This window comes from Oryzias melastigma, linkage group LG9, assembly GCF_002922805.2.
Source record: "Oryzias melastigma strain HK-1 linkage group LG9, ASM292280v2, whole genome shotgun sequence".
Lineage (NCBI taxonomy): Eukaryota > Metazoa > Chordata > Actinopteri > Beloniformes > Adrianichthyidae > Oryzias > Oryzias melastigma.
In genome coordinates this window covers 25,136,840-25,161,802 of record NC_050520.1, presented here as the reverse complement: position 1 = coordinate 25,161,802, position 24,963 = coordinate 25,136,840, and the positions used below count along the sequence as shown (strand labels likewise).

General features: G+C 41.2%; 3 protein-coding genes across 6 annotated transcripts in view; 2 read left to right on the top strand and 1 right to left on the bottom strand.

Annotated features, from left to right (window-relative positions):
* Positions 1–18,250, top strand: part of vgll4l (vestigial like 4 like) — a 34,697-nt gene extending 16,447 nt beyond the window's left edge. Inside the window, exons 1-6 of one of the 3 annotated variants that reach the window (XM_024275653.2) lie at positions 13,418–13,727; positions 14,501–14,579; positions 15,824–15,947; positions 16,027–16,261; positions 16,714–16,795; positions 16,944–18,250. In XM_024275653.2, coding sequence (XP_024131421.1) covers positions 14,513–14,579; positions 15,824–15,947; positions 16,027–16,261; positions 16,714–16,795; positions 16,944–17,227 — 792 coding nt within the window. In that variant the 5' untranslated portion in view covers positions 13,418–13,727; positions 14,501–14,512 and the 3' untranslated portion in view covers positions 17,228–18,250. The other 2 variants (XM_024275650.2, XM_024275651.2) reach the window with 2 other exon arrangements.
* syn1 (synapsin I) lies at positions 741–11,403 on the bottom strand. Of its 2 annotated transcripts, none has more exons than XM_024275647.2 (14): positions 11,146–11,403; positions 10,486–10,978; positions 9,821–9,878; positions 8,879–8,970; positions 8,613–8,769; positions 8,444–8,533; positions 7,704–7,766; positions 7,489–7,631; positions 7,339–7,413; positions 7,159–7,261; positions 6,933–7,082; positions 5,289–5,358; positions 4,690–5,176; positions 741–3,540 (listed from the first exon to the last, which is right to left on the bottom strand). In XM_024275647.2, the coding sequence occupies exons 2-14, from the start codon at positions 10,845–10,847 to the stop codon at positions 3,405–3,407; spliced, it is 1,986 nt and encodes a 661-aa protein (XP_024131415.1). In that variant the 5' UTR covers positions 10,848–10,978; positions 11,146–11,403; the 3' UTR covers positions 741–3,404. The 2 variants fall into 2 exon arrangements, with proteins under 2 accessions (XP_024131415.1, XP_024131416.1); XM_024275648.2 differs by having other exon boundaries at positions 741–3,502.
* Positions 18,251–22,988: 4,738 nt separating the features above from the next.
* The window catches only part of slc20a1a (solute carrier family 20 member 1a), a 6,070-nt gene continuing 4,095 nt past the window's right edge, over positions 22,989–24,963 (top strand). Inside the window, exons 1-4 of the mRNA XM_024276305.2 lie at positions 22,989–23,205; positions 23,822–24,416; positions 24,494–24,634; positions 24,740–24,825. Coding sequence (XP_024132073.1) covers positions 24,068–24,416; positions 24,494–24,634; positions 24,740–24,825 — 576 coding nt within the window. The 5' untranslated portion in view covers positions 22,989–23,205; positions 23,822–24,067. The remainder of the gene's footprint in view (positions 23,206–23,821; positions 24,417–24,493; positions 24,635–24,739; positions 24,826–24,963) is intronic.

The window sequence follows — 24,963 nt, the reverse complement described above, 5'->3', positions numbered from 1 at the left end:
CACCACCTTGTGGTCACAATGTGGTGGCTTTTGTCTGTGAGCTACACATAAAAGAGATTGATCTTTGTGGAAAATGATAGAGGTTTTTTCATTTTACTTTTATTCCCGGTTCCGGATCACGAGCAGATGTGTGTTCCAAGCTCTCTCATATATATTTTTTTTGTTAATACTTGATACTTGATTTATATTAATGATTTTTTAATGTAAAATAATCTGCACATTTTGTCTGAATTTTGATAGAAGATCTGCATCTGCAATGACAAAGTCTGAAATAGTGTTATATCTGCGTACATAGTCATGTGATTTATTGTACCTTGAGGATTCTTAATAACTTGAATCTATGTTGGAAAGATCTAAATATGTGATCTTAAGTTACTAAGCAGATAATGATAATACATGTAAAGGAAATGGTACAGTTGAGCTGCGGTGGGATTATATAAGTTCACTTCCTCCGACTCTCTCTCAGGCAATCTCATTGATTGTTTAAAATAAACCATTTCTAAGCTAATCTAATCATTAGTCCTAAACCTTTATGTATTGTTTTAAAATGCTTAAACTAAACATGATTTAACTATTTTTATTTTAATGTCCTGTCATTATTGATACAACTTTTTGAATGAGTCACACAATAGGAAATAATTGGAGTCATGGATGGCTGGATGGATGGATGGGAGTCACATTACAAAAAATTTGGGAGATTTTTTTACAATAATGTACCAACATATGAAGAAACAGACATATGCTGTTGATCATAGACTTTATTGAACATATGCATATTTTAATTTTCACATTATATAGCTACATTGCATATAACATCTATTGTTTTTACATGAAACGAAATAATCCACCATGTTTTACATTACGCATGGTCTTCTTTTTGGTTAACAAAAACCTCACATTTTGCACATACATATTTATGTTTTACATTTTTAACTCTGGCAGGCATTAACAGATGGTCGGCTTTCCACCCATTCACAAATGTGGGATGATTTTGTTTCTTCACCTTGATTAGTGCAATTAGAAAACCATAGAAACTAGCTGTAAGACACAAAAAAGTACATTCACAGTCAAATATATCCACCGAAAAGTATGAAAACCTCAAAAGAAAATCAAAAAGAAAAAATCTGTTAATTGAGAAAAAAACATAAATGCAAAGCTGCTTCTTTGCACCAGTTTCTTGAATTATTGTGTACTGCTGTGGCCAAGAGGCCTCTGAGTGGCAGAATGACTATCTTTTTTCAAAGTTAACCATCTGTGCTAAATAAAATAGCTCATTTTCATAAATTACGCACTCAGTGTACCAAACACTCCTCTTGCTGATTCTCTCGACAGGAGTTGTAATAAATCATACATGTCTGTGCTGACATGGAGTTGTTGTAAAATCAGAAAACAAAGGCCAGAATCATCAGTGCATAAACTTACAAGCTCTGGAGAGTGACGCCGTGTACAGAGAGATAGAGCGGTGCCAAAACAAATAATGGAACAGTCCACAGGTTTCTGAATTAAAACGTCAAATCTTTAAGAGACACATCTAGTTTCAGCAAGCACAAATAGCAGCAAAAAGAGAGAAGGGTGACAGCTTGCATCACTCGCAGCTCTGTACAGCATATTCATTTGGTTTGACCAGTCACAGAACAACATTCAAACGCACCATTGAGCACTGAGGTTCCACAAAACAGACTGATAGGAACAGACAGCATGGAGAATCTGCAGGGAAATCAGGACATTGTTTTGACCGTTCAGTCTTTGCTAAAAGGCAGGGTATTGCCGTCCTACATTAGCATACAAATGTTTATGCGCTCCTTCTGGAAGACATTTTTAGCATCTGGAGCTGGAACTGTTGGATTTTTAGTGATAAAAGAAGCTTTGTCAGTGCAGGACATGGAAGGTGGTGGTGGTAAGAGCTAGAACTACTACAAACAGTTCATTTTCTACAATTTCTAGATTTTTTTGTAATTTTCATTTGTTTAGATGAGTTTCACAAATGCATATTCCTTGGCTGTGTATGCTTTGGAGTACGGCCTCTTATTATGGGTCACACTTCCATCGTACAGCAGAAAGCATACAGGAAATGGAAGCAGAAATCTGCTAAATTGTTCAAACCAAAGAGGTGTTCAGACGTGCAAAACCTCACTGAATCTTGCACGTCGGATAAATTCACTTGCTGGTTTGCAAAAATTGGCTGTTTATTTAATTGCTTATCAAATAACTAACAATGAAATGAAACTATCTAATCGTCTAATACCTGTACCTGAACAGTTGCCACCCCCTGTCACGCCTGACACAACAGTGCATCAGAGTGCAAGCAGGAAGCTGTCGCTTGGTCAGGTGGCAGATGAGGAAACCTGAAAATGTCGACTTCATGCATTAGTCTGTGTATTCAAGTATAACTTTGTTGTGCAAATGTAATTGAAGTTGCAGAACATTCTAGCACATGGAAATGCACGCATGTCCTTCTGTCACCTGTAAACTCCACATTATGACTGTCATGGAAGACCCCTCATCCACACACAAGTGTCACAATCAACTGGACATCCCTGAGACACCTCCACTTGATTTGACGCTCTTGTCTGTGTAAGGCGCGCTGTTCGGCTTTTTTTTTTTTTTTTATTGTGCAGAAAAAAATATGGAAGAAAAAAGTGGGAGCTGTGACACGCTCACGACACCTACAGTACATGGCTAGTTTACTAACTACTTCACCTACATGTGACGACACGGTTACAAGCGGTTGGAAATCGCAACATCTTGCCCCAACGACTGTTGACATGCAGCCAAGACACCACAGTGAGCGCTCGAACATTTGCCTACGAGAGCTATTCTACGTGTGCAGCCGAAGTGATTTAGGCGCTGTACAAATTTATTTAAAGGAGGAAGAGGGGTGTTTTATATCTTTTCTAGAGTACGCTTGCTCCAACTCAAAGTTCAAGTTAAGCTACAGAAGTCCACAAAGGACATGTGGCAACGAAAGCTATCAGCTCTAGGAGCTGTCTAAACAATCAGAAAATAATTTTGGGCAACCCTCCCCCATCTCAAATAATTTTTGCACACTCCTTTCCCTATTTAACTATACACACTACAATGACTTCACACTACCAACAAACGAGACGCTGTGTTTTTTCGTGTATGTGTCGCATGCATATACAAGCTTTCGAGTGGATGACTCGCTTACGTCAAGGCAAGAAATGTTTCAAACATGGCTGGGTTCAACCGTTTTGTTCATTCAGACAGATCTGAACAGTTTGGGCAGTAATATGACAAGTCTGTATGGTTTTTTTTTCACAAAAACTGGTGATCCTGTTGGTCCTTGCTCATTGAGGGGTGGAAGGTTGTCGCTTCTACAGCCTGCCTCTCGCGTCCGAAGCAGGAAGGAATTGGGTGGGTTGGGGGATGGGGCTTTTGCCGTCTCAGTCTGAGAAGAGACTGGCAAAAGATTTGCGTAGATTGCGTATGGTTTCAGCCTTCACCTCGTCCTGGCTAAGGCTGGCTCGTGGCGCTGGGGTTTCTGGAAGGTTGAAGGTATTGGTAAGAGACTGGGACTTGCTATAAAGAGAGGAGAATGGCGGTAGAGGAGAAGGAGAGGCTATTAAACCCATGCAGCAAACCAATGAAATGAAGAGTCTCGAGCACGACAAGACAGACAGAAGTGGAGAGAAAGGCCTCATTCCTTCTCGGGTCATTCACTATTACCTTATCATTTCGAGCAAGCCTCGCATGATATGAATAGTGGATGCAATGTGCATGTTTTCTCTGGGGTTCATGATGTGCAGGATTTAAATAATGCAAGCTAATTAACTAAACTCTTGGTCAGTCAATTAACTTTGTCCAAATCCTTCATCATCACTGGTGAACTAAAGGAAATGAGACGTAGGCATAGGCGGGCTAGGCGGCTGCCTAGGGCACCATCTGCTGTAGGGGGCACCAAATTGCACTGATCTTTTTTTTACAGTTTGACACACCACTCATTTTTGTGTAAAATGTTTAAAAAAATTAATAACTAAAAGCATAAAATAAAATAACTCAACAGTTTGACATAATAACTGCCTGATGCTGCGCCCCTCCTTGACGGACGGAGCCCCTGTTGAAGCTTGGCGGAGGAGGAGGGGCGCGCGGTGTGGTCGCTGCTTCTTTAAAACTTAAAGGACGTAAAAGCAGCAAAACAAGCCCTCAGGCACAGCTTTAAGGTCAATAAAAGAAGGAAGAGGAGGTAAAAAACGGACTCAAAGCAGATGTTTGTCTGTTTTATTTACATTCATTTGTTGGAAATTCATCACATGTAACTTTTTTATAAATTAATTCATGTTTTTCCGGAATTATTTATTATTTTTTTTAAAAGAACTTGAAAAATAGTTTTTACAAGTTCTAAGAAAATATATCATGAAATACATGTTTTTTTCTGATCCTTCACTAAATGGTAAATATATTTTTTTGAAAATTAACCTGAAATTTAGATTTTTGCTGAAGATAAATATTTTGATTTGCTCTTTGAGCGCTCCACTGCATGTTTCTGACAAATGGAGTAACCCAAGGTTCATGCACATTCAGGTGGATCATTTGTCAGCAAAGGATTCCAATGTGGCATGCAAGTCTAGCAGCAGGCCAACCGCAAAGAAAGCATCTTCTGAGCATGTTGGCTCTGAGGTTTACTAAATGAAAAATGAGATAGAGGGGATTTTGTTTGAGGATACTTACTTTAGTTGTGGTGAGGCGCTCTCCTGATTGGGTTTCTGTGGAGGATGAGGCTTCTGCTGAATAGGGGGGCGCCCTCCTGGGCCACCCTGGCCCTGAGCAGCAGGTCGTGGTTGCTGGGTGGTGGGTCCGCCTGGGCGACCTTGTGGGCCAGGAGCCCTCGGCGGCGCCGACCCGCCTTGTGATTGCTGTCTAGGCACTGGACCAGGTTTCTGTGGCTGCGATTGTGCACCGACAGGCTTCTGGCCAGGGCTTCCTGCAGGAGGTTTCTGTTGCTGGGATGCAGACTGTTGCCTCTGGGCCTGAGGAGAACCTCCCTGGCTTCTTTGAGGAGCGCCCTGACCTGCTGGCCGTTGCTGAGCTGCAGCTGCTTTGGCCTGTGTGCTGGGGTCAGCAGTAGACGAGCTGGCACCTGATTGCTTGGCCTGTGCTGGAGGCTGGCCCTGAGGCTGAGGGCGCTGCTGGGAGGGAGGACTCTGCTGAGGACCACCTAAGGTAAATCATTTTGAGGAACAGACACATACTTTAGAAAAATCTGGATTTTTTTTTTTAGAATAAGCAGAATATTTTTTTGTGACAAAAACAAATTTTAAAGCCTTTACCTTGAGGTGAGGGGCGCTCTGAAGCCTGTGGTACTTTAGGCTGTGAGACAGGTTGAGGAGAAACCGCTTTCTGCAAAACAAACAACATTAAAAAAAAGTTTGACTATCTCTAAGAACAGGTTATAATTGTCTGGATTTCACTTGAAACATGTATATTACTATCTCACCTGTAAACAGTACTGCTGTCTCTGAGTTTTATTCAGCATCATATAGATACAACTCACATTTGTCTGTCATTTTCCATGTCTATCTACGTTTTTAAATACAAGCTGCAACAATCTAGGCTAGTATTACCATTTTTTTTTACTAAAATCAACAATTTAATTAGATTAAAAAATATATGTTTTTTTTTTTATTATTTGTGCCCCTGTTGGACAACATAGAAAATGCTTTATCTGAATTACTCATGTCAGATCTGTTTCTTTAGTCTTAAAAAAAAAAACAATGAAAAAATCCTGTAAAATGATATATATTTTTACAGTTTAGAGTGAAATCAATAAATCTTTAGAGTGTAAGTACTATCTAATGAAGACCTATCATAGTTCTTGTGCTTATAAACTAATCAATATGTTATATATACTTAAAACAACAAACATGTTCTAAAGGGCTTTGCAGTAGTTGTCCCCACCACCACCATACACCCTTGACATTGTTTTAGTCTGGAACATTTTTTTCCTAAGAGCTATCCTGATGCCCTGGGGTCAAGAAATGTCAGCCTCATACTGCAATCAGGCCTCAGGGGGGCAACACACTACTTTGCTGCCAGAACTCCATTCTCACCTGTGAAATTTGGGCTATCTTACAATCTCTCTGTTCACAGCTTCTTGAATTGATTGAGATCCTCAAGAACCTTGCTTGTAGAGCTGTTTTTCTTTCCAAGATAACATTTATACCAAGCAGCAGTGGATGCAGTTTGTCTTTTCTGTGACCAATTCACCACTGTGGAGGTTTTTCTTTTTTTATTGTCAGCATTTTTAACAAATCTAAGTAAAGGCCGGATTTCTGCGTGTCAATTGGCCAGGAATTTGCTGAAAAATTGCATATATACATGCATGTAAGCATTAAACTATGAAAGCAGGCGTAAATAATTGACTATGACTATAAATAACTTTCTTTTGGAAAGACGATATATTTATCATAAATAAACAAAAAAATATTACGATAGCTGCTTTAATGTTTTCTATTTTATAGCCAATGTTTTGCGGTAGGCTAATAGTTTATTTGTAAATGTGCGTGCTTAGAGAGTTCACTAAAAGGATCAGAACAACAATAAATATGACTAATTGAAATAGGAGAAGGTGCGGAGGGGAGCCGCTGCTCTTCCTTATCAGGAGGAGCCACCTGAGGTGACTGTGGCATCAAAGACGGGTGCGGGCATGTCCCACCAGGAAACTCTGGGGAAGTCCCAAGATGCATTGGAGAGACTGGGAATTCCTCATCATTCAGGAAGAAAGAGGAAGTGACCGGGAAGAGGAAAGTTTGAGGATCTTTGGCTGCCCCCATGACCCCACCGGGATCAGTGAAAGAAAACGAATGGATATTTTTAACAGAATACTAATTAGAGTTAGGATTAGATCACCTTAAAAAATCACAATGTGACCTCCATAAATGGCACCTATTGAAGAACTGGGAACAAAGGAGCACCTGTGTTTGCTGTCCTGCTGATCCCCGGACTGCCGAAGAACTAGAAGTGCGCGGAACAGTCTGGTTCATTTTACTAAGCACAAGGTCTGCGATCTGAACCCGATCTTCATCCTGTTGGTCCCCAATGAGCGGCATCGAGCAATCGTCCACCTTAAAGATTCACACGTTGAAATAAATGTCACTTTTTGACCACAGAGATTGACATGACTGTGTTATCTTTCAGTACCTCTATAATGTAATCTCTCCCATCTTTACCATGAAGAGCCTCCACTGCACAAATATCTAATCCGCCAAAGATCTCTGCACAAGAATCCACCCACATCCTGTACCTGCATTAACGTGATAAACAAAAATGTGAAAGGCTTTGCACTGTCAACATGTTCCTGGAGGACAGTTGTGCTCTCACTTGTCTGACATGGCCACCTGCTCCAACATGGACGAGCCAGTGTTAGTTTTCCAGTTCCCAGAAACAGACGTCCTCCTGTTAATGGGAATGAGAAGTTACTTTGAGAATCATTCTGATGGAGATAGAATAGAGGAGAACAGAAGCACTTACATGTAGGCCTTGTAATTGTTACCGATCTTCTGAATGCGAACGTCGTATTTTGCATCAATAAAAGGCTCCGATGTCGCATAGGTCTTGGTCAGTGCCACGACACTGGCAATATCTTGAAAGTCATACTGATTGTCCACTTTGACCTTAGAAAGAAAAAGATCACAAACATGTGGGAACATGTTTAAAAAGTAATAGGTTGACCGATGCTGTTTTACCTTTCCCATTCCAGAGTGAGCATGGCCCATCTTGACCACAACAGGGAACCGAGGGGAGGTTATCTAAAACAAAAAAAGAAAATTTTTGGAAATTTCGGACTAAAAATGTTGTCCTCTGAATTAAACCTAAGTTATATCCAACATAAAAGTTTCAGGATTTAAAGGAAAATGGATTAATGGCATTAAACATACTTTCAAAGACCAACTCTGATCATCTTTAGATCTTTTTTCAAAGCGTTCCCAATGGTCCTTTAGCTATGATTATGACGTTTTTAGTCAAAATCCAAAAACCTTTGTCTTTTTCTAGGAAATAGTTCAGAGCAGCAGAAGTTCATAAGAAATTAACTTCTGAGTTGGCATGGGGTAAGCCTGCCCACACTTTCCATCATCAATCTGTTTATACTCTCCTGCTTGCTTACAGTCCCTCACAACCCCAACCTAAAAAAAAACAAAAAACAAAAATGGCGAGCAATATTGAAGCTATTTAGCCGAACAGTTACAGTTTTGAGCCAGATGCTAACACGGACAAAGGAAAACAAACACATATCCAGATTTAGTAGTCGTCTACAAGTGGATACATCAGAATATGGTGTATTTTCCACATTGCAGCACTTTTTCATGCAACATTTTCAGAATGTCAGAAAAGAATGTGCTAAAAGCACATTTTTCCAAGGAGTGGGTCTTTAACATGAAATCTGGTAAAGATAAAAGTTAAGAACAAAGGATTAGAAAGAACCCACCATCTCTTTGTGGTTGGGATAGTAAACCTGCTCGATCAGTGGGAACTCCTCTGGACCCAGCTGCTTGTGGAGTCTTGACATCTGAGCAAACTGAGGCAGAAACAAACTTTAAAAGCCTGCACGACGGAGATCAGCCTGCACTTTACTCAGCGATTCAAGGACCACTCACCACCCATGGCTTATCGCAGAAATTGTAGACGGAGTGCAGAGAGTTCACGCTCTGAACCCCCGCGTACTGAAGTCCGATCACCATGTTGCGGTGGTCTCCGTTTTTGTCCATGCTGAAGGCGTGCTGTCTAATCAGCACGAAGTCTGGCTTAAAGGATCTGGCACACGAGACATGGGGAAAATATCAAACAGCATAGTTAGACAACCTGCCGTTAAGGAAGAGGGTCAGGGAATTCCAAAGCCTAAACTTTGCAGAAAAGCACGTACTTTGTAACCTTGTGGCCATTGCGGATTGCATCAAGGTCCACATTGAAGCTTCCTGTGGCGTTGACCACCAAGTTGATTTCAGAGAACTCTGCCTGAAGGGAAATCATCAGTCTGTTAAAATCCAAGAAATCTGCAGCTACATATAAACAGGGAATTATGTAATCAGACAAGGTAAGAAACGTCAATTATAAAAATAGACTTGAACCAACATTATTTTTCTCAAATTTTACAGCAAGTGCAATATTGTAAACGATCCATTTTAAAATACATACACTGTAATACTTTGAATGTACAAGATCCACAGGAATATTTTGTCAAAAAATCTTTATTACTTCTATGGGATTAATAAACTCTTATCTTACCATGACGATAAAACAGTGACAAAAATAGCAGTAGAGACCAAAATAGGAAGCGATGAAAATGCTCGAGGCGCAAAGAAAAACTGGAAACATTCGGCATCCCTGCTGCTCTTTGCGAGCTATGAATAGTCACTGCTGGCAAAAACTGCATCTGTAAATATTCTTATGAAATGGACGTATTCCATTCAAACTCCATCAGTCAGCTGTTAGGAGGCACCATCAGACTGTGTCTTTGTTTGCAGAATTGTTTGCATTTTCAGTATGTTTGCCTTTGAAATAATACTTTTGGACGTCTCAAGGGAGATAGATAGGAGTGAAGGCAGCTGACCTACTAAGAGGGTTTTCAGTATCAGCTAATGGGATCTAAAGACATTTATCAGTAAATATTCTCCATTTGAATCCCAAAATACTGTATACTTTTATTATTATTATTATTATTATTACTATTACACCAGTTCTTGTTAAAAGCTGGATCATCAAGGGAAAAAAACATGAACTTTATTTTGAAAATAACTATATCCCTTATCTTGATTTCCTGTCTTCATTGACTTCATGGTGCAAATCCATGTCCAGTGATACCCACCTGTTCCACTTTAATGTCAAATTCCCCATGGACTTTTCTTCCTCTGAAGATCTTCACCCTGAATGTGAAACAAAAAGATGAGTGGTGGCATTGACATGAAGGCAGCTCTCAGACATTTGAATTCATGTTTAGTATCCCATTTAAAATATGGTAGGAGCCACTTGGCTGACATCAACATCCTGGCAGAGGCGTAAAGGAGTGATTTTATGCAAATGGAGAAGTGCTAACACCTCAGTGTAAGGTGTTATTCTTATTTTTTTTATTACTTCTCTACTTTGAAAAAAGCTCCACCTGACACACACTTTCAGCACATTCTCCAGATCAGCTCCTGATTTGAAATCATCCCTGCACTGGGTATCCTGATCCAGCCTGAGTGTATTTTGGGGGCAGTTCAACGACAGAATACTAAATGAGTAGATGCAAGATTGCCAAATGAAAATGGCTCCTCTCTGCGTGATCGCGTTCTTCTATATGCGCAATTTTGGCTGTGGTGCCACTTGCGCACGACGCGCAGGCCCGCGCGGGGTGCACCTGCAGGTGGAGCGTGCATACACCTGGCAGCATCCCTATGACCTTCTAGAAGTCAGGCCACTGACTGCAACCCACGGCACACACGTCCGTCTAGACGGGCCGCTGCGCCTGCGCCTGCACTTTGCGGCACTCACCAGTCAGTCTGCTGGTCGTCGATAACCAGGAGGATCTTGGCGTTGCTGAAGCCGCCCGCTCGGTCCGCCGCCTCGGAGAGGGTGGCAGCCGCAGCGGCGGTGGTCTGCTTGACAGCATTGGATATGGAGGAGAAAAAGCTGGAGCCCGCACCTGCGGACTGCTGCTGCTGCGGCTGCTGCTGCTGCTGCTGCTGCGGATGCGGCTGAGGCTGCGGGCCGGTGGACTGCCGCCGCTCCGCCGGCCCGGGCGACACTGCGGGGCTTTGCTGCGGCGGGTCGGGGCGTTGGAGGTCGCCCATGTAACCATTGGGGAGGTTGGACATGAAATTGCTGTCCGAGAGCCGTCGACGTAGGTAGTTCATGGTGGAGATTTGCAGAACGGATGGAAGCAAATGCGGCTCCAAATATCCTAATTACAACTCAGAGCGGGATTTTCTGTAAAAAGCAATAATTAATCTACTCTCCCATGTGTGGAGACGGGGGTCAGTGATCCCTAAAAGAAGGAAAATTTGATATTCTGAGTGCACAAAACAACATTTGATAGTCAAAATGTAGATAATAAATTATTCATGACATTGTTCTATAAACATCAGATGGATCAGTCACAGCAGAAACCCTCAATAATCCACAGTAACATCCAAAAGGACTGATGGAGCCTACCTGGGCATACATCCAAACGAATCCGCCCGGAGGATGATCCGATGATTCCCTCTTTATTTAATATCGCAGGTGATCCTGCAGCCAGGTAAGTCACGTGTCGTCCGCGCGGCTCGGCAGCTCGTGCAGCGGCTTTGCATCTGTGATATAAACGAAGTTAGGGTTTCTCCAGCATCCTTTGCTTCCACTCCAGACCCAGATGCTACCGTGTGCCCTGCGTCACTTTCAGTCATCCTCCGAGAGAAACCTGAACGGTAAGCAAGTGGTGCAGTGTGATGAAGGTAACTTCCGGTTTATGTTTACAAAATAAAAATATTTTAAGTTGTGATGTTTGTTGCTACATTAGTGCTGAATAAAAAATAAAATTTCTTTAAAAATATATGAAAATCGCGTTGATAAAAAATACAAATATTTTATGCATAGTTTGTCACTGTCGGGATTTGTGGCTTTTGACGTTTTATTTTGAAGGGCTGCCTCCTAACTTCCTGTATTGTGTTTTTCCATCTTGTCGCAGCTCATTGCTGGGTTACGAAGGTGGTGCTGGCGAGCCCGGCCTCGCAGGGGCGTCGCTTTGTGACTATTGCTGCTGACTTCACTGGGGGGCCCTGCAGGCGCCAACGAAACAGCGAGCGACACACTGACCGCTCGACGCTGCTCGCTTGCCTTTGATTTTTCTCAACTCACATTGAGAGACGCGCGCCATCTGGTGGTGATGCTGAGAACTAATCAGACAGGTCCCCACCCATGGGAGACCTGCAGGCTCTTCCTGTGGAAACTGTGCAGTCATAGTGACAAGATGTTCACAATGAAGATGTGTAGCATTTGTGTGTGATGGAGACTCTTAAAAATATGATTGGGGTGGATTAAGCTTAGTTTCACTAAGTGTTAGAATAAACATTTAATGTTACATTTTGAGGGTGGTAATAAAATATTCCCCCCACCTCCAAAAAACTACTCAAATGTTTAGCATTTTGCACTGAAATTGAATCCACCACCCAAAAAACACATCTCATGTTTAGTGTTTTTGCTTTTTTTTACCTTTTGTTTTTGGATTTTTTTCAGGCTGCTTTCAGTTTAGTGTAAAATGCAGATATATGAGTTGATAGTCTATGTGTGAAAACACATTGACACAAGAGGCTGAAACAAAAGATGCACTGAGACATCGGTTTTGATGCTATTACTCATTAGATTGTTGGATTTTCTATATCTTTACTGATTCTTTTGAATAAAAAAATCCATATTTTAAGCTTATAATGATTAATTTGTTTAATTAAATTTTTGCATAAAGAAAAAAAAACATGCAGTACTAAATTTGTTTATGTTTCTTTTACTTATGCAAAATTTAAATGCAGAACTTTGCATTTGGAAAAGTTAGGTTAAGACAAACACAATTCTGTAAAATAAGTCAGTTGCTATTCCTTCTCATCTCAAAGCTTCTGAGATGAGAAGGATATCTTGCCTCAAAGTTGTAGTGGGGATGGTTTCTGGAAATTTCAGCTGCTTTCCAAGGTCAACTTTTATGCTGGCTTCTCTCTGGCCCAGACAAAGACAATGACGTTCTACTCAGGGCAGAAATGCTTGCAAGTGTTGGCTACTTCCTTTAGGACTTGGTCATAGTGCCAGCATGGTAGCGTCTCTCACTGGGTTTTTGAACAGCAGTTGAGGATGTGTTCCATGATTCCAGACTTCCGGCACAAAAAAAAACCCTATAAATTCACATGAAAAGGTCAAAACAGTGTGAAAATGTCAAAAAAGGGGGGAGAAAACTGTTGAGGCTCCATGAAATTATAAAAACAATCTATAAATAATTAAGATCTATATCAAAGGATTTCACAAATGTGTCGTAATTTTTGACATGCTTATTTTTAATCCATAATTCTAAAAACAATTTTTTTTTTAACCTGAATGTTACATTTTGAGTGATAATAATGCATTTCTGTCATTCTGTTCAGGGACTACTAAGGGTTAAAGTATATATTTAACAAGAAAAAATAATTATCAAGAACTATTAATTTTTTATTTACAATAATACCTTTCAAACAGCTAAGTATAATTGGGAAATTCTTTAAAATATCTGTCAAATTATCATTGAACTCTTTTTATTTCAAATTTGCTCTCAGAAAATTTTCGTTTGTTTTAAATTTTCTAAAATAATTGAGGAGATTATTATAAACGTCCAAGTCCTGCTGGATTTTATGTCCGTCTTGTAGCAGAGCAGGACTTCCTTCCCTTCAGAGGTTGTGGTCAAAAAGCCATCCTTCATAAAAGGCCTGAACTAGACTGACCACTCACACATTCTCTGCATTTTACAACCAAATTCCTCACATTTTAAACCATTCACACTGCATAGAATTCTTCATGAAACAAACGTGCTTTTCAAGGAATGCTAATAGTTTGTAATCTTATGTCATCCTTAGTTAATTCAGGAGTGGCGAGGAAATGGGCAATATTGGGGCTTTTTATAACTTCGTATGCCTCTAGGGGGCAGCCTTGACCTGAATTTAAAGTTGACATGTTTTTCTTGAATAAGCAGACTTTCTGTCCAGTGGCTGTTTGCCACTTTAAACCTGTTGGGACACTATGAGGTAAGGATTAACCAGGCGGTTTATGTAGCTGGTAAATGTGATACATAATTTTATGTAAACTGACAGAATGCTTTTACAGTAGGATCCCTACAGAGAAACCAAATCTAAGTGTGGCCAAACTCCATGTGCTCATATTGTTCCAGCATTTTCAGAACTAAGGAGTCTTTGTGTGGCCATCAACAAAAAGCTTTGTATTACTGGTGAGGCGGGCTCCGAGTACAGCTGCAAACATGTTTGGGCAGGTCAGTGGAATGACTGGAGCCTTGGTGGGCTAAGCAGGCAGAAAAATGCAGTTTGGTGAGATTGCAGATTAGGAGTCAGCAAGGGGGAGTGGGAGTGGACAGGTGCAGATTTCATGGAGGGAAAACAAAAGACTGGACAGAAAAGGTTCAACCGAAGAGGAGAGCGCGTCTTCTCATGATGTGCAGAAAGCAGCGATGAATCAAATGCACTCTAATATGCTCTGCACTGTGAAATGATCAGCTTTGTTTCCCACTTTTGAGACAGGGCCTCGTGAATCCATTCGGCCTCCAGCACAATGACAACACACTGTGAATGAAACGGGGCTTGCCATTGGCTCGGGCGGCAGCCAATCAGAGTTAGTGGGGGGGATGAGTCACCTCTGCCTACCTGCACCTACCTGATATTTTACCTGCTTGAGTTCAGAGCCAGCATCTCGTTAGCTTTCCAACACAATCCATAAGCGCGGTTGCTTGTGTTGAGTAAACTCCAGCAGTCACAGCATTTGTTTGCATTTCCTTCCACTCTACCAGAGACAGGGAAACATGGCTGTGGCCAACTTCCAGTACATTACCAGGATGAGCAGTGGCTTCAAGGTCTACATACTAGAAGGTAAGATTAAACCACCCTTTTTTCCTAATTCTAGTGTGATAAAAACTGAGATATTAATTTATATTGTGTTGAAAATTCTGCTTTTATTGTTGTACTGTATCAAAATGTTTAGTAACATTCCCGTTCTGACATGTGCTGGTGTTCTGGATGATATTTGTTTAAATCAGATAGAAAAAGCAGGTAAAATCAAGAGATAAAGAGGAAACGTTTATACAAAGCTGGATTTTATTTTCTTATGGACGTTTGCATACAAAGGTCTCCGAACTCCTTTGTAATTGAAAGCGCTCACAAATTCAAGGTGAAAAAAGGGGAAAAACTGTCTTTCACGTTCAGATATCAGCAAAATCAGATGAAGTTCTGTTACGCAGAAGGTCAGACCGCACATTCGTGCTGCTAATAAGGAAGAAATATCCATGCCTGAGGCATTAAAAAAAATCAGCATAGGTGTGGTTATGCCTGCCCCCTTCCACAATAGGGATCTATGTGGAGGAGACGTGCAGAGGCTGTTGGAGTGTTGACGCCGCAGGAAAACCAATCCGATTTAACAGCCCGACTGTGAAATGTGAACCGTCGCTTTTGGCCTCCCAATGCAAAGCAGTTCATCCCTGATTGTTTCAGGGTAACTGTTTCCAGACGGCTGCGGAACGCTCCGATCATAATGTGGATTTCCATGAGTGACCATCAAACAATAGAGCGGAGTCTCATTTCAGTGTTTCCAAACAGTGATGCTGTTCTCATCACATGCTTGAACCTGTGATTACATTTTTAGTTGCAAGTAAAAAATAAATTCCCTCACACTTTTTTTCCACGTATTATTTCACAGTATGTCTCTGCACCTTCACCTTAAACGCTTGTCGTTAACACCAACCAGTTGAGGTTTGGCGCCCTATCCAAACCAGAAAAGCTGATTGCGCCCTTGAGAGCGTGTGACAGGGCTGGATGCCAACATCAAGCAGAAAAACAACATTTACCGTTAGTATTGAATCAGCTGTGTAGTGTTGTAACCCTGACTGATCAGGTAGATCAAGTTCTGCAGCTTAACGGAGTTTACAATTAACGGTAACGAAAAATCGTTTTCCCACGAATAGCTGTCGTGCAGGTTGATGTCTTGAATCAAAACAAGCTGTTACTCATCGCTGTACACATCCTGGAGTAAAATGCGGTCATTTATCCTGACAAATTTGTGTAGGTTTCTAAGCTAAAATAAACTCTTGAAATAATTTCTGATTTCATTTATTGATTAGGTCAGCCCGGACTCAGAAGCGAAGACCGGTACAGACACATGGGGAATGAGCGCACACGAGCCCCGGCGGTGTATCCTATCAAACGCAAGTGCGCCCACGACAAAGGTCTCACCCTAGAAGAGAGGTAAGTGTTTCCGTTTATTTGTAAAAGTATAATAAACTTGTCACTCCTGATGGATAAATACTTTTATTTTTTGGTTTAGGCGAGAGCGGGCCATAAGCAAAACCCTCGGCAAAGCAAGCCAGAGAGCAGCACCGGCGCCTGCGATGGTCCAACAGAGTCCCACATCTCCGAGGAGTCCGGTGCCCAGCCCGCTGCCCACTCATGTCTACTACTCCCCGGTCATGGACGAACCACTCGCCCTCATCAAGAAACCAAGAAAAGAGGCTGAAAGCACAGAAGAAAAGACAAAGAGTTCATCTCCCAGTCAAACTCAGGTAATCCAGCAGAGCAACACCAGCTTTGTTTTTCTTCTTCAACAAAGTGATTTCGGGAAAGATAAAGTCACAGCGATTAGTCAGAAGCCATGGTACTGTCACCTGCTCCTTTGTAGTCGTGGGAGTAGCTCCAGGCTACTCGCAAAAGTGGTACATCTCCTATCTAAAACTGAGAATCCAACTGCGCAGCTTTTTTGCCAGCGGGCCAGCGTGCAGGCTGTAGCTTGTCTGAGCTATGCAATCCAGCAGGATTCAGGGAGAAAATGTGAGCAATGGAGGGAGGAATGCCATCAACAAGACCAAACAGACGGCTTTCATTTGACCTGTTTATCCCATCACAAGTCGCTTTTCCAACAGGTTTTATCAAGTCCCGAGTCATTTTAAGCTGAGCACAGTCGAGGGGATTATAGAAAAGGAAAAGCTGGTGTCTCATCACGTCCATCTCTTTGCAGATGCGCCCCTCTGTCATCACTTGTGTGTCCTCATCCAGAAAACCGTCCTGCACATCTGTGGTCCACAGGAGCTGCTCACCAGGTCATTCTCACACTCCCGTGCATGAGCTCACACACCAGACAGTCACTCCCTCGCTGTCTCACTCGCATCACAGACCAGATAATCATTTAGCCTCACTGACTCACTAAGGTGTGTGTTTGATGTTTGTCATGTTTCCCTCCACTTTCAGCGGACTCCAAACGCAACTACGACCGTGTTCTGGAGGAGCATTTCCAGAGGAGCCTTGGAAAGAACTACCAGAAAGCGAGCTCCCAGCAGCTCTCCATCAGCGTGTCCGTCGATGACCACTTCGCCAAGGCTTTGGGGGACAAGTGGCTGCAGATAAAGTCCAAATCGTCCTCCTGCTCCTCCACGCCTCCCAGCAGTCCAAGTGTCACCCACTCCCCAAACTCCAGCCACAGCCCCACTCTGTGCCACAAAGAAGCCACTTCCAGCCACTGGTCCGCGAACTAAAGCCGAAGTGACCCCCCTGATCCAGGTGGAAAACTGGACTTTGGGATGTTTTCTGTGCTTCACATCAAGCAGCTCCGCTTTGGCAAAAAGGGAAAGCCGAGACGAGGAGCTGACAGATGCAGGAGTGTCATCTCCGCGGGTCTTGTGTGCGTCCACACCTATTCAGCGCAGATGCAGACAAATGTAGCATTAAGAGGGATATCCTTGTTTTGTTACGGCTCTCTCCTCCGCTTAGCATCTGAACATTATTGTAGTACTGATGAGACAGGATGATGGAAAAGTCAGCCAAATAATCCTTTACATTTCTTTAACTCTGTGCCATTCTTACGCTGCAGCCTGAATGCCACGATTTCACAGTCCTGTATTTATATTCTGATACTTTTGGGTTTTCTTGTAGTGTACATGCTGTCTGCTTTGTATTATAATGCCAAGAGGCAGTATATAATGCAGATTTTTTTTAATGGCTTGAGAATAAAAACAAAAACACTTAAAAAAAGCTTTATTCGTTTATGTTTCATCACAAAAGTGGGCAGAAAGGGGAACTGAAAGGAGGGTAAATATTTCACAGAATGGGTATAAATCATTTACAAGTAGAAGTTTGTGAACCTGAGAATGGGGGGGCAGACAAATTCACATGTGAGTCAGGTAATGTCGGCAAAAAAGAACAACCTAAAGCAAGACCTGTTGCCCAACACTGACTGGAAATTTGCCTTCACTCTGGAGTTTTTCCTGTAAGTTAGAGGGAATGCAGGGAGCGTGTTCCAGCAGGCAAGCGGCCTTGTGTTCAGGAATTCCTTTCTCCTGAGAAAATTCTGCTCTAAGATCCTACAGATCCTGTTTAGCAAGGAATAGGAGGGAGGGAAGTGAGGAAAGAAGGGTTGGGCTAACATGGGCCTGAGCATGAGAACCAGCCGCAGTCTTCAGTTACTTATTTGCATGTCCTATCTTGTCTAATTTTAAACTTGAGACGGCATTTATAAGGACCCTAAAGCTTCCGTATTTGAATTAGCAGTTAAAAAAAAAGTTTGAAGCCTAAAATAGTAAAAAGAAAAATTCTCCCAACATAAAAAGTCAAACATTCTACTTTAGCTGAGAGTCAAGGTCATTAAAACGTTTTTAAAATCCTTTAAACTAAAACAAAATAGACTTTATTCACAAACATGACACAGACAAAGAGGAGTTTGCCTCCCAAATACATCTAAATTCAAGCTCCGACGCCATCTAGAGGTCTTTAGGTGAACCTTCAACAGTTGCATGCTGAGTAATCTTACATAATGAATGCACAAATCTCCAAAAACACACATTTGCACAAATATTCTAATCCTATTCAGTGGGGGAACACACAAGGAGGCAGCTGCATTCTTCAGCAAACCTTCAACTGTAAATTCATACTGAAGATTACATACACCTTTTATATTGTCATAATGCTCCCTTAATTATGCAATAACACAAAAATGACTCAAATAAAGTACACATTTTATTAACTTTCTCAATGTTTGTCTAGACTAACCTTTACAAAGGACTGAACTAAGTAAAAGAAAATTGTAACGATGAACCTACCATGAGAATGTCAAGAGAAAAGCTTCTCATGATGCTGCATGACAAAGACGCATTGTTGTGTTAGGTATCCGTGAATGATAATTAGCAAGTTTAGCAGCTCCAAAAAGAAAAACCCAAGAAAACAACATTTAACTCACAACAACAGTAATTACAAGAATCTAACTACAAAAAAAAAACTTAGACCAACCAAATTCTGGGAAAGTTCTTGATTTTTTCCCCCCCCCTTTAGATCACAGTCGACAAATTCGTAATCTGTTTGTAAGCAATCTAGTAATCCCATGAGAAGATGAAAGACGGTTGATCTTCAGAGCTCGCCAACAGATTTAGAGTCTGAGTGAGTCAAGATTGGTCTTGAAAGTGTCATTTCTATCCTGTTAATGTGATGTCATGTGTCGGAGAAGGTAAGAACCAACAGGCCCGGATTTAGCCAGCCCCATTATTTGATGCAGGTTGAATGACGTTAGGGGGAGGGGGAAACAAGACTGAGTGTACTGAGATTTTGGGGTGTCATGTCCCTACAAGGCCCTAAAATGTATAGAAAACTATACTATCATTATGTCAGTTCAGCTGTCCATCTATCTGTCGTCATCTCCTTGATCTGTTTGTAATACATTTTATGTAGAAGTCTCTTCCTGACACGAACTTTTGCATTTACCGCTTTGGGACAGGCACTTTCTTTTTTCTTTTTTTCTTTCCCTAAAAGTTGATTTTAGCAGGCCATCTCATTTGGGGAGGTATCCCCCCTTGGTCATACCTATATCCAGCCTTGAGAACCGGTGTCTTCTGGTGAGGAGACTCAATTCAATTCAGCTTTATTTATATAGCCCAATATCACAATACAATTGTCTCAATGGGCTTCATACCAGTAATTATACAAAAGCAGAAAGTCAGTCATAAAAATTTAAGCAATAGCTAAACTAGACTAGATTAAACTGGAAATCCCTGCCCTTAGACCTTCCTTCTCAGGAAGGAAAAACTCCCTAAAAAAACTGATTCCAGGGAAAAAAAAGAAGAAACTTCAATGATGTCCACATGACGGAGAGATCCTCTCCCAGGATGGACAGGCGAGTTACCAGGACTGTTAAAGAACAATTAGCTTATCTAACTCTACATCTACATATCTGATTAGTGTTCATCCAGATAGAACTGGGGAACAGGTGGGGGCAAGGTCCATAGCCAAAACGAGCCAGAGGCGAGGTCCACTGCCAAGAACAGACGATCCACCGGGAATCTGAAATTTCTCCCGTTACCTTACAGGGGAGTGGGAAAGAGGGACAACACATGAATCACATTGCACCAAACAAAAGCAGCTTAGCTTAAACTCCAGCAGTGGTTTTCCTATGTTTGATTCTTCTGGCTGCTCATCTGAGGTTCTGAAACTATGCAGTTCATCATATCATGTGAGGGTTTGTTACTATATGATTGTTACGATATGATTCATATTTCTATTTTCTTAACCTGCTGTATCTTTTAGGGGTCACAGGGTTGCCAGAGCCTAACCTGGATGGCGTTGTGTGAAGGTAGGGAACACCCTGGACAGATGAGCAGCCTGTTGAGAACCACATAATCACGCACAAATTGTGTAAACTTCTTGCACAACTATCAGAATAGAAACTTTCTTGCATTTATACCTAAAAAAGATAACTAGTGCAGAATTAAAGCACCTTGTCATTAACATATCATATCATCTACTATGCAATGTGTATTTTTTTAACTCATATAGATTGGTTAGAGATTGTTAACTTGGAAAGGTGAAAATATTCCACAAGCTGCGCACTTGTGTGCCCTTGTACTTCCAAACTGCTTCATCCAACAAGCCCTTCATTAATAAGTAATGAAGAGGAACTGATCAGCAGATTTAGTGGCACCGCAGCATTTCAGAGTAGAGTCTGTTCTGCTGAAGCCGAGGTCCTTCTCACTCTTTCCTGGAGTTTGTCAGAAAGGCGGCTTGAGCAATGGGTTGATGAATAACAGCATGAAACTGCTTCTTTAGCATGAACTCTTCCGTGGTCTGTGACGAGTGGTTGGTCCATTGTGAAGTTGATCATTTGATCATAAGGTTAAAGCCATGTTCCCCTGCTTTTTATTTATTAGGCTGCTATATTTTTTATACATATTATTCTAGTTCAAAATCTTTGTAAATGCTACCATGCAACATGCTATATTCGGCCAAATAACCACTAAAACCTCTAGAGCTTTTTTTGGTAGAAAATTGGCAATTTTGGGGTGTTTTAAAGGCTTTGATCTATAAATTAAATATATTTTTAGAAAACGAACACACAGCTTTGGTATTTTACTTCTTTTACATCACACATCTAGTAGTAGTAGTTGTAGTACTAGCCAGTCTATTGGGGGTAAAACCTTAAGTTGTAAGTAAAGCAGAAATATTTCCCCATCCGTCGTTTTCTTACTTTCACTTTTTGTAAAGTCAGAAATGAAAAAAAAAAAAAAACAAGGGAGAAAAAGCAAACTAGGTGACATTTGGGCAGCAGATAGAGCCAAGCCACCCAAAGTTAAGTATTGGTAAAAAGAAGAAAGAAGACCAGAGAGGTTTTGATTGTTGTGGACCATTTTGTTTTTGCAATGACGGGAAAAAAATCCAAAAGATGCAAGAAGCTCTCAAAAAACCTCAAAGAAAAGGAATAAGGTCAAACAGACATGACACACAATACACACATAGAGACTCTCAGAATGGTTGCAAATCTCTCTGTATTGTTATTAGAATGTTTATTCCTATTCTTCTTCTTTTTTATTTTCTTTCTGGGACTTTGAGCAAAAATTTGACCCCCACCACACCCCCGGAAACTCACCAAAATTTGCCAACATCAAGTAAAATGAATTTGTAAATTGTAAATTTTGGCCGTGGTGAACGACAACCCCCAACCCCCCTCCAGATGATGACAATGGAGTCGAAACTATAAAAAATAAAAATAAAAGAAATTCATGAAGTAAAAGAAGAAACTCAAAAAATTTGAAAATTCACTAATGAAACCAAAACACACATGTTTGAAATTATTATGGGATGGACACACTAGTTACAGGCTTGGTATCCTTTATGACAGTCGACTTTAAAACTAATCAATGTGAGATTTTTGTCTTGAACTCCCATCTATTTTCTTAACCCGTTGGTCCGCGGGGTTGTCAGAGCTCGTTCCGGGTGGCTTCTGTTGGGGGGAAAGCGGGATACATTCTGGACAGATCGCCAGCCTGTTAGACCTGCGGGGGCTCTCTTCCTGCAACTAGCCAGCCAGCGGAACTCGCTCAATATGTTAGCAGCCTGCGCTACTATGAGGGCTGCCTTCTCTGGCCTCCTGAACTTTGTGATATTTTTCCTATTTTCAAAGAGAAAATCATAAACAATTAAAAAATGTCCCCAATTTGATTGTTTTTACTTTCTCCCTCTCGACAGTGAGCCTTAAAACTCAGTCACAGAGACACAGAAACACTGGGGAAGCAGCTGTCATAGAAATTGGCCCCTGGAGCAGGTAAGAAACTTCCGGTAATTACCAAAACTCAAACAAGGAGACGTGATTATCAATGTTTTATAGAACCCTTCAAATAAACTTGATCTCTGAACATAATCCGTGTCTTTCAACAACAAAACAAAGAAACAACAACAACAAAAATAACGTAAAGGTACAATTCACGGGTCCTTTAGATATAATACAACTTTCGTTTTGGACATCATGCCAACTTCAATTGGACGTCTATTGGCTCCATTTTGTCTATCCGCCATGTTACCTGCAGCTCTGTACTTTTGTTAGTACCAGCTACAACATTTCCTCCAAAATGTTCACATAAAGCTATGGTCAAGGAGTTTGATTTGTGCCATTATTTTCCCGCTAAGGAGAATCCATCTTTTGGGTTGCATTTGCAGAACATTTAATCTTTGCACCACTAGAGATTTTTTTTCTTTACAAACTTCTACTTTTTAATAAAATAAATAAAAAGTGCATTAGCTAAAAGAAAAGGCACAAACATAACTCCATAGCAACTGCGGGATTTACCACCCTGCTTACATCAAAATGCAGCAAACACACCAAAACAAAGATAGTGTGAGCTGAAATGTTTTCACTGAGAGGAAAACCAGCCTATATTTAGGGCAAATCAACAATCAGCAGCGCTCCTTCATGGTGGCTGTGGAGGAAAAGCATAATTTGAGGATAAAGCAAAGCGACCTCATCAGCGCAGAGCTGTAATTATTCCTGCTCCATGTCGACTGGCGCGCTAAACATTAGCCCCTCGTCTCATGACCGAAGTGGATAGGCGTGCCTCGGCCTCATACATAAAGGAGGACCTCCAGCAGGAGTCCCGCACACATCGCAGCTCCCCACTCCAGCCTCTCCCGCACCTGTCCGCAGGCCCGGCGCGCGCTCAGATCGCCGTTACGCACGGGAACAAAAAGGTCCACTTCACATGTAAGTGACTATCTCCCCCTCTCTTCATATTTATTTATTTTTTTCTGCCAAATGTGCCTGTCACCACAGATATGGCTGAATTATGCAAGATTTAAGCAGATTAAAATGCCACCGCTGTTCACACTTGTGGTGAGAAGTGGCCAAACCCTAAAGGCTCTTTTTGACATTTAATGTGGATTGATTGGTCTCAGGAATTTAGATAAGCTTGAAAACAACAACATTCCTTGAGCTAAAGGGGACAAAAAATTGAATTCTATTAAACTTGTATATTTTTATTGTTTCTGATATACAGTGCAGCATAATTTTATGCTTTTGTGGCTAAATTGTTCATAAAAACATAAAAATTATGCATGTCTTTACTAATCTGTTTAAGTAATTACACAACTTTTGCTTTTTTAATGTTCTTTGATTTCTGTTATAGTTTTGAGTCCTATGTTTTCATGTTACTGATAGAAAATGCCCTTGTCGGCCTTATTTTGGCAAGTCATGCATGCAGAGGCATGCTGTTTGGGTTTGTTGGGGAGTGTGGGATTGTTAATGTGTAATCCATTTTAGCCCCTTTTTGTGTTGCAAAGAATTCCCTTCTAACTCCTGTGTTTCTTTTTTGTTTTTGCAGTGGGGATCATCAGAGGCTAACTGTCACAATGGACCCCTCTCTTATCAATGCAGCCTTTCATTTTACTGTGACGCTCATAAACAAACCTCGTATACCAAGCTAGCAATAAATGTTTTTCTTCATTCACACTTTTAGATTGGAGCCAAAGTGTGTTTTAATATTAGTGTTTTACGATAGCTTCTTATTTTAAAAATATATATATATATTTACCTCAAACCATTAAAAATTACACCATTTAAAGCAGTGATGGATACGACTACTCTAGCTACTCTGGCTACTGCCACCACGGCGGTTCTGGCCTCTCAGTCTGACATGTCCGGCTACTTGTGGCTGCTGATCGTGGGCTTCGTCATTGCCTTCATCCTGGCCTTTTCTGTGGGGGCCAACGATGTGGCCAACTCCTTCGGCACTGCCGTGGGCTCTGGCGTGGTCACTCTTCGGCAGGCGTGCATCCTGGCCACCATCTTTGAGACCGTGGGCTCGGTGTTGCTGGGGGCCAAAGTCAGTAAGACCATCAGAGAGGGCATCATCGACGTGCGGATGTACAACGGCTCTGAACACATTCTCATGGGAGGCTCCATAAGTGCTATGTGTGGTTAGTATTTTTTATTTAAAAAAATCAGATGTGAATCTTTGATGCATAACTGGTGTTTATTTGATTGTTTTCTGCAGGTTCTGCAGTGTGGCAGCTGTTTGCATCGTTTCTGAAACTCCCCATTTCTGGAACCCATTGCATTGTTGGAGCCACAATTGGGTTTTCCATGGTAGCCAGAGGCTACCAGGGAGTCAAATGGTTGGAATTACTTCGGATTGGTGAATATTTGTTATTCCTTGAACTCAATAAAGCTCAGATAAATGAATTTCAAGGAAATTTAATTCTTAATCAATCAACTCTGTTTTTTTTTGTTTTTTTTTCAGTGGCATCCTGGTTTCTTTCGCCGGTGCTGTCGGGATTCATGTCAGGAATTCTCTTCTATTTTGTCCGAAAATTTATCCTAAATAAGGTAAAAACTGCTTGTCTTAACCCTAAAACACCATCGTCGGGTGATTTTCACCCGAGCAAAAATATACATATTTAGCATTTTTGATTGTCTTGGGTCCCTTTGTAAAGTCTCACATGTCCCAGGAATGGGTGGACCAAA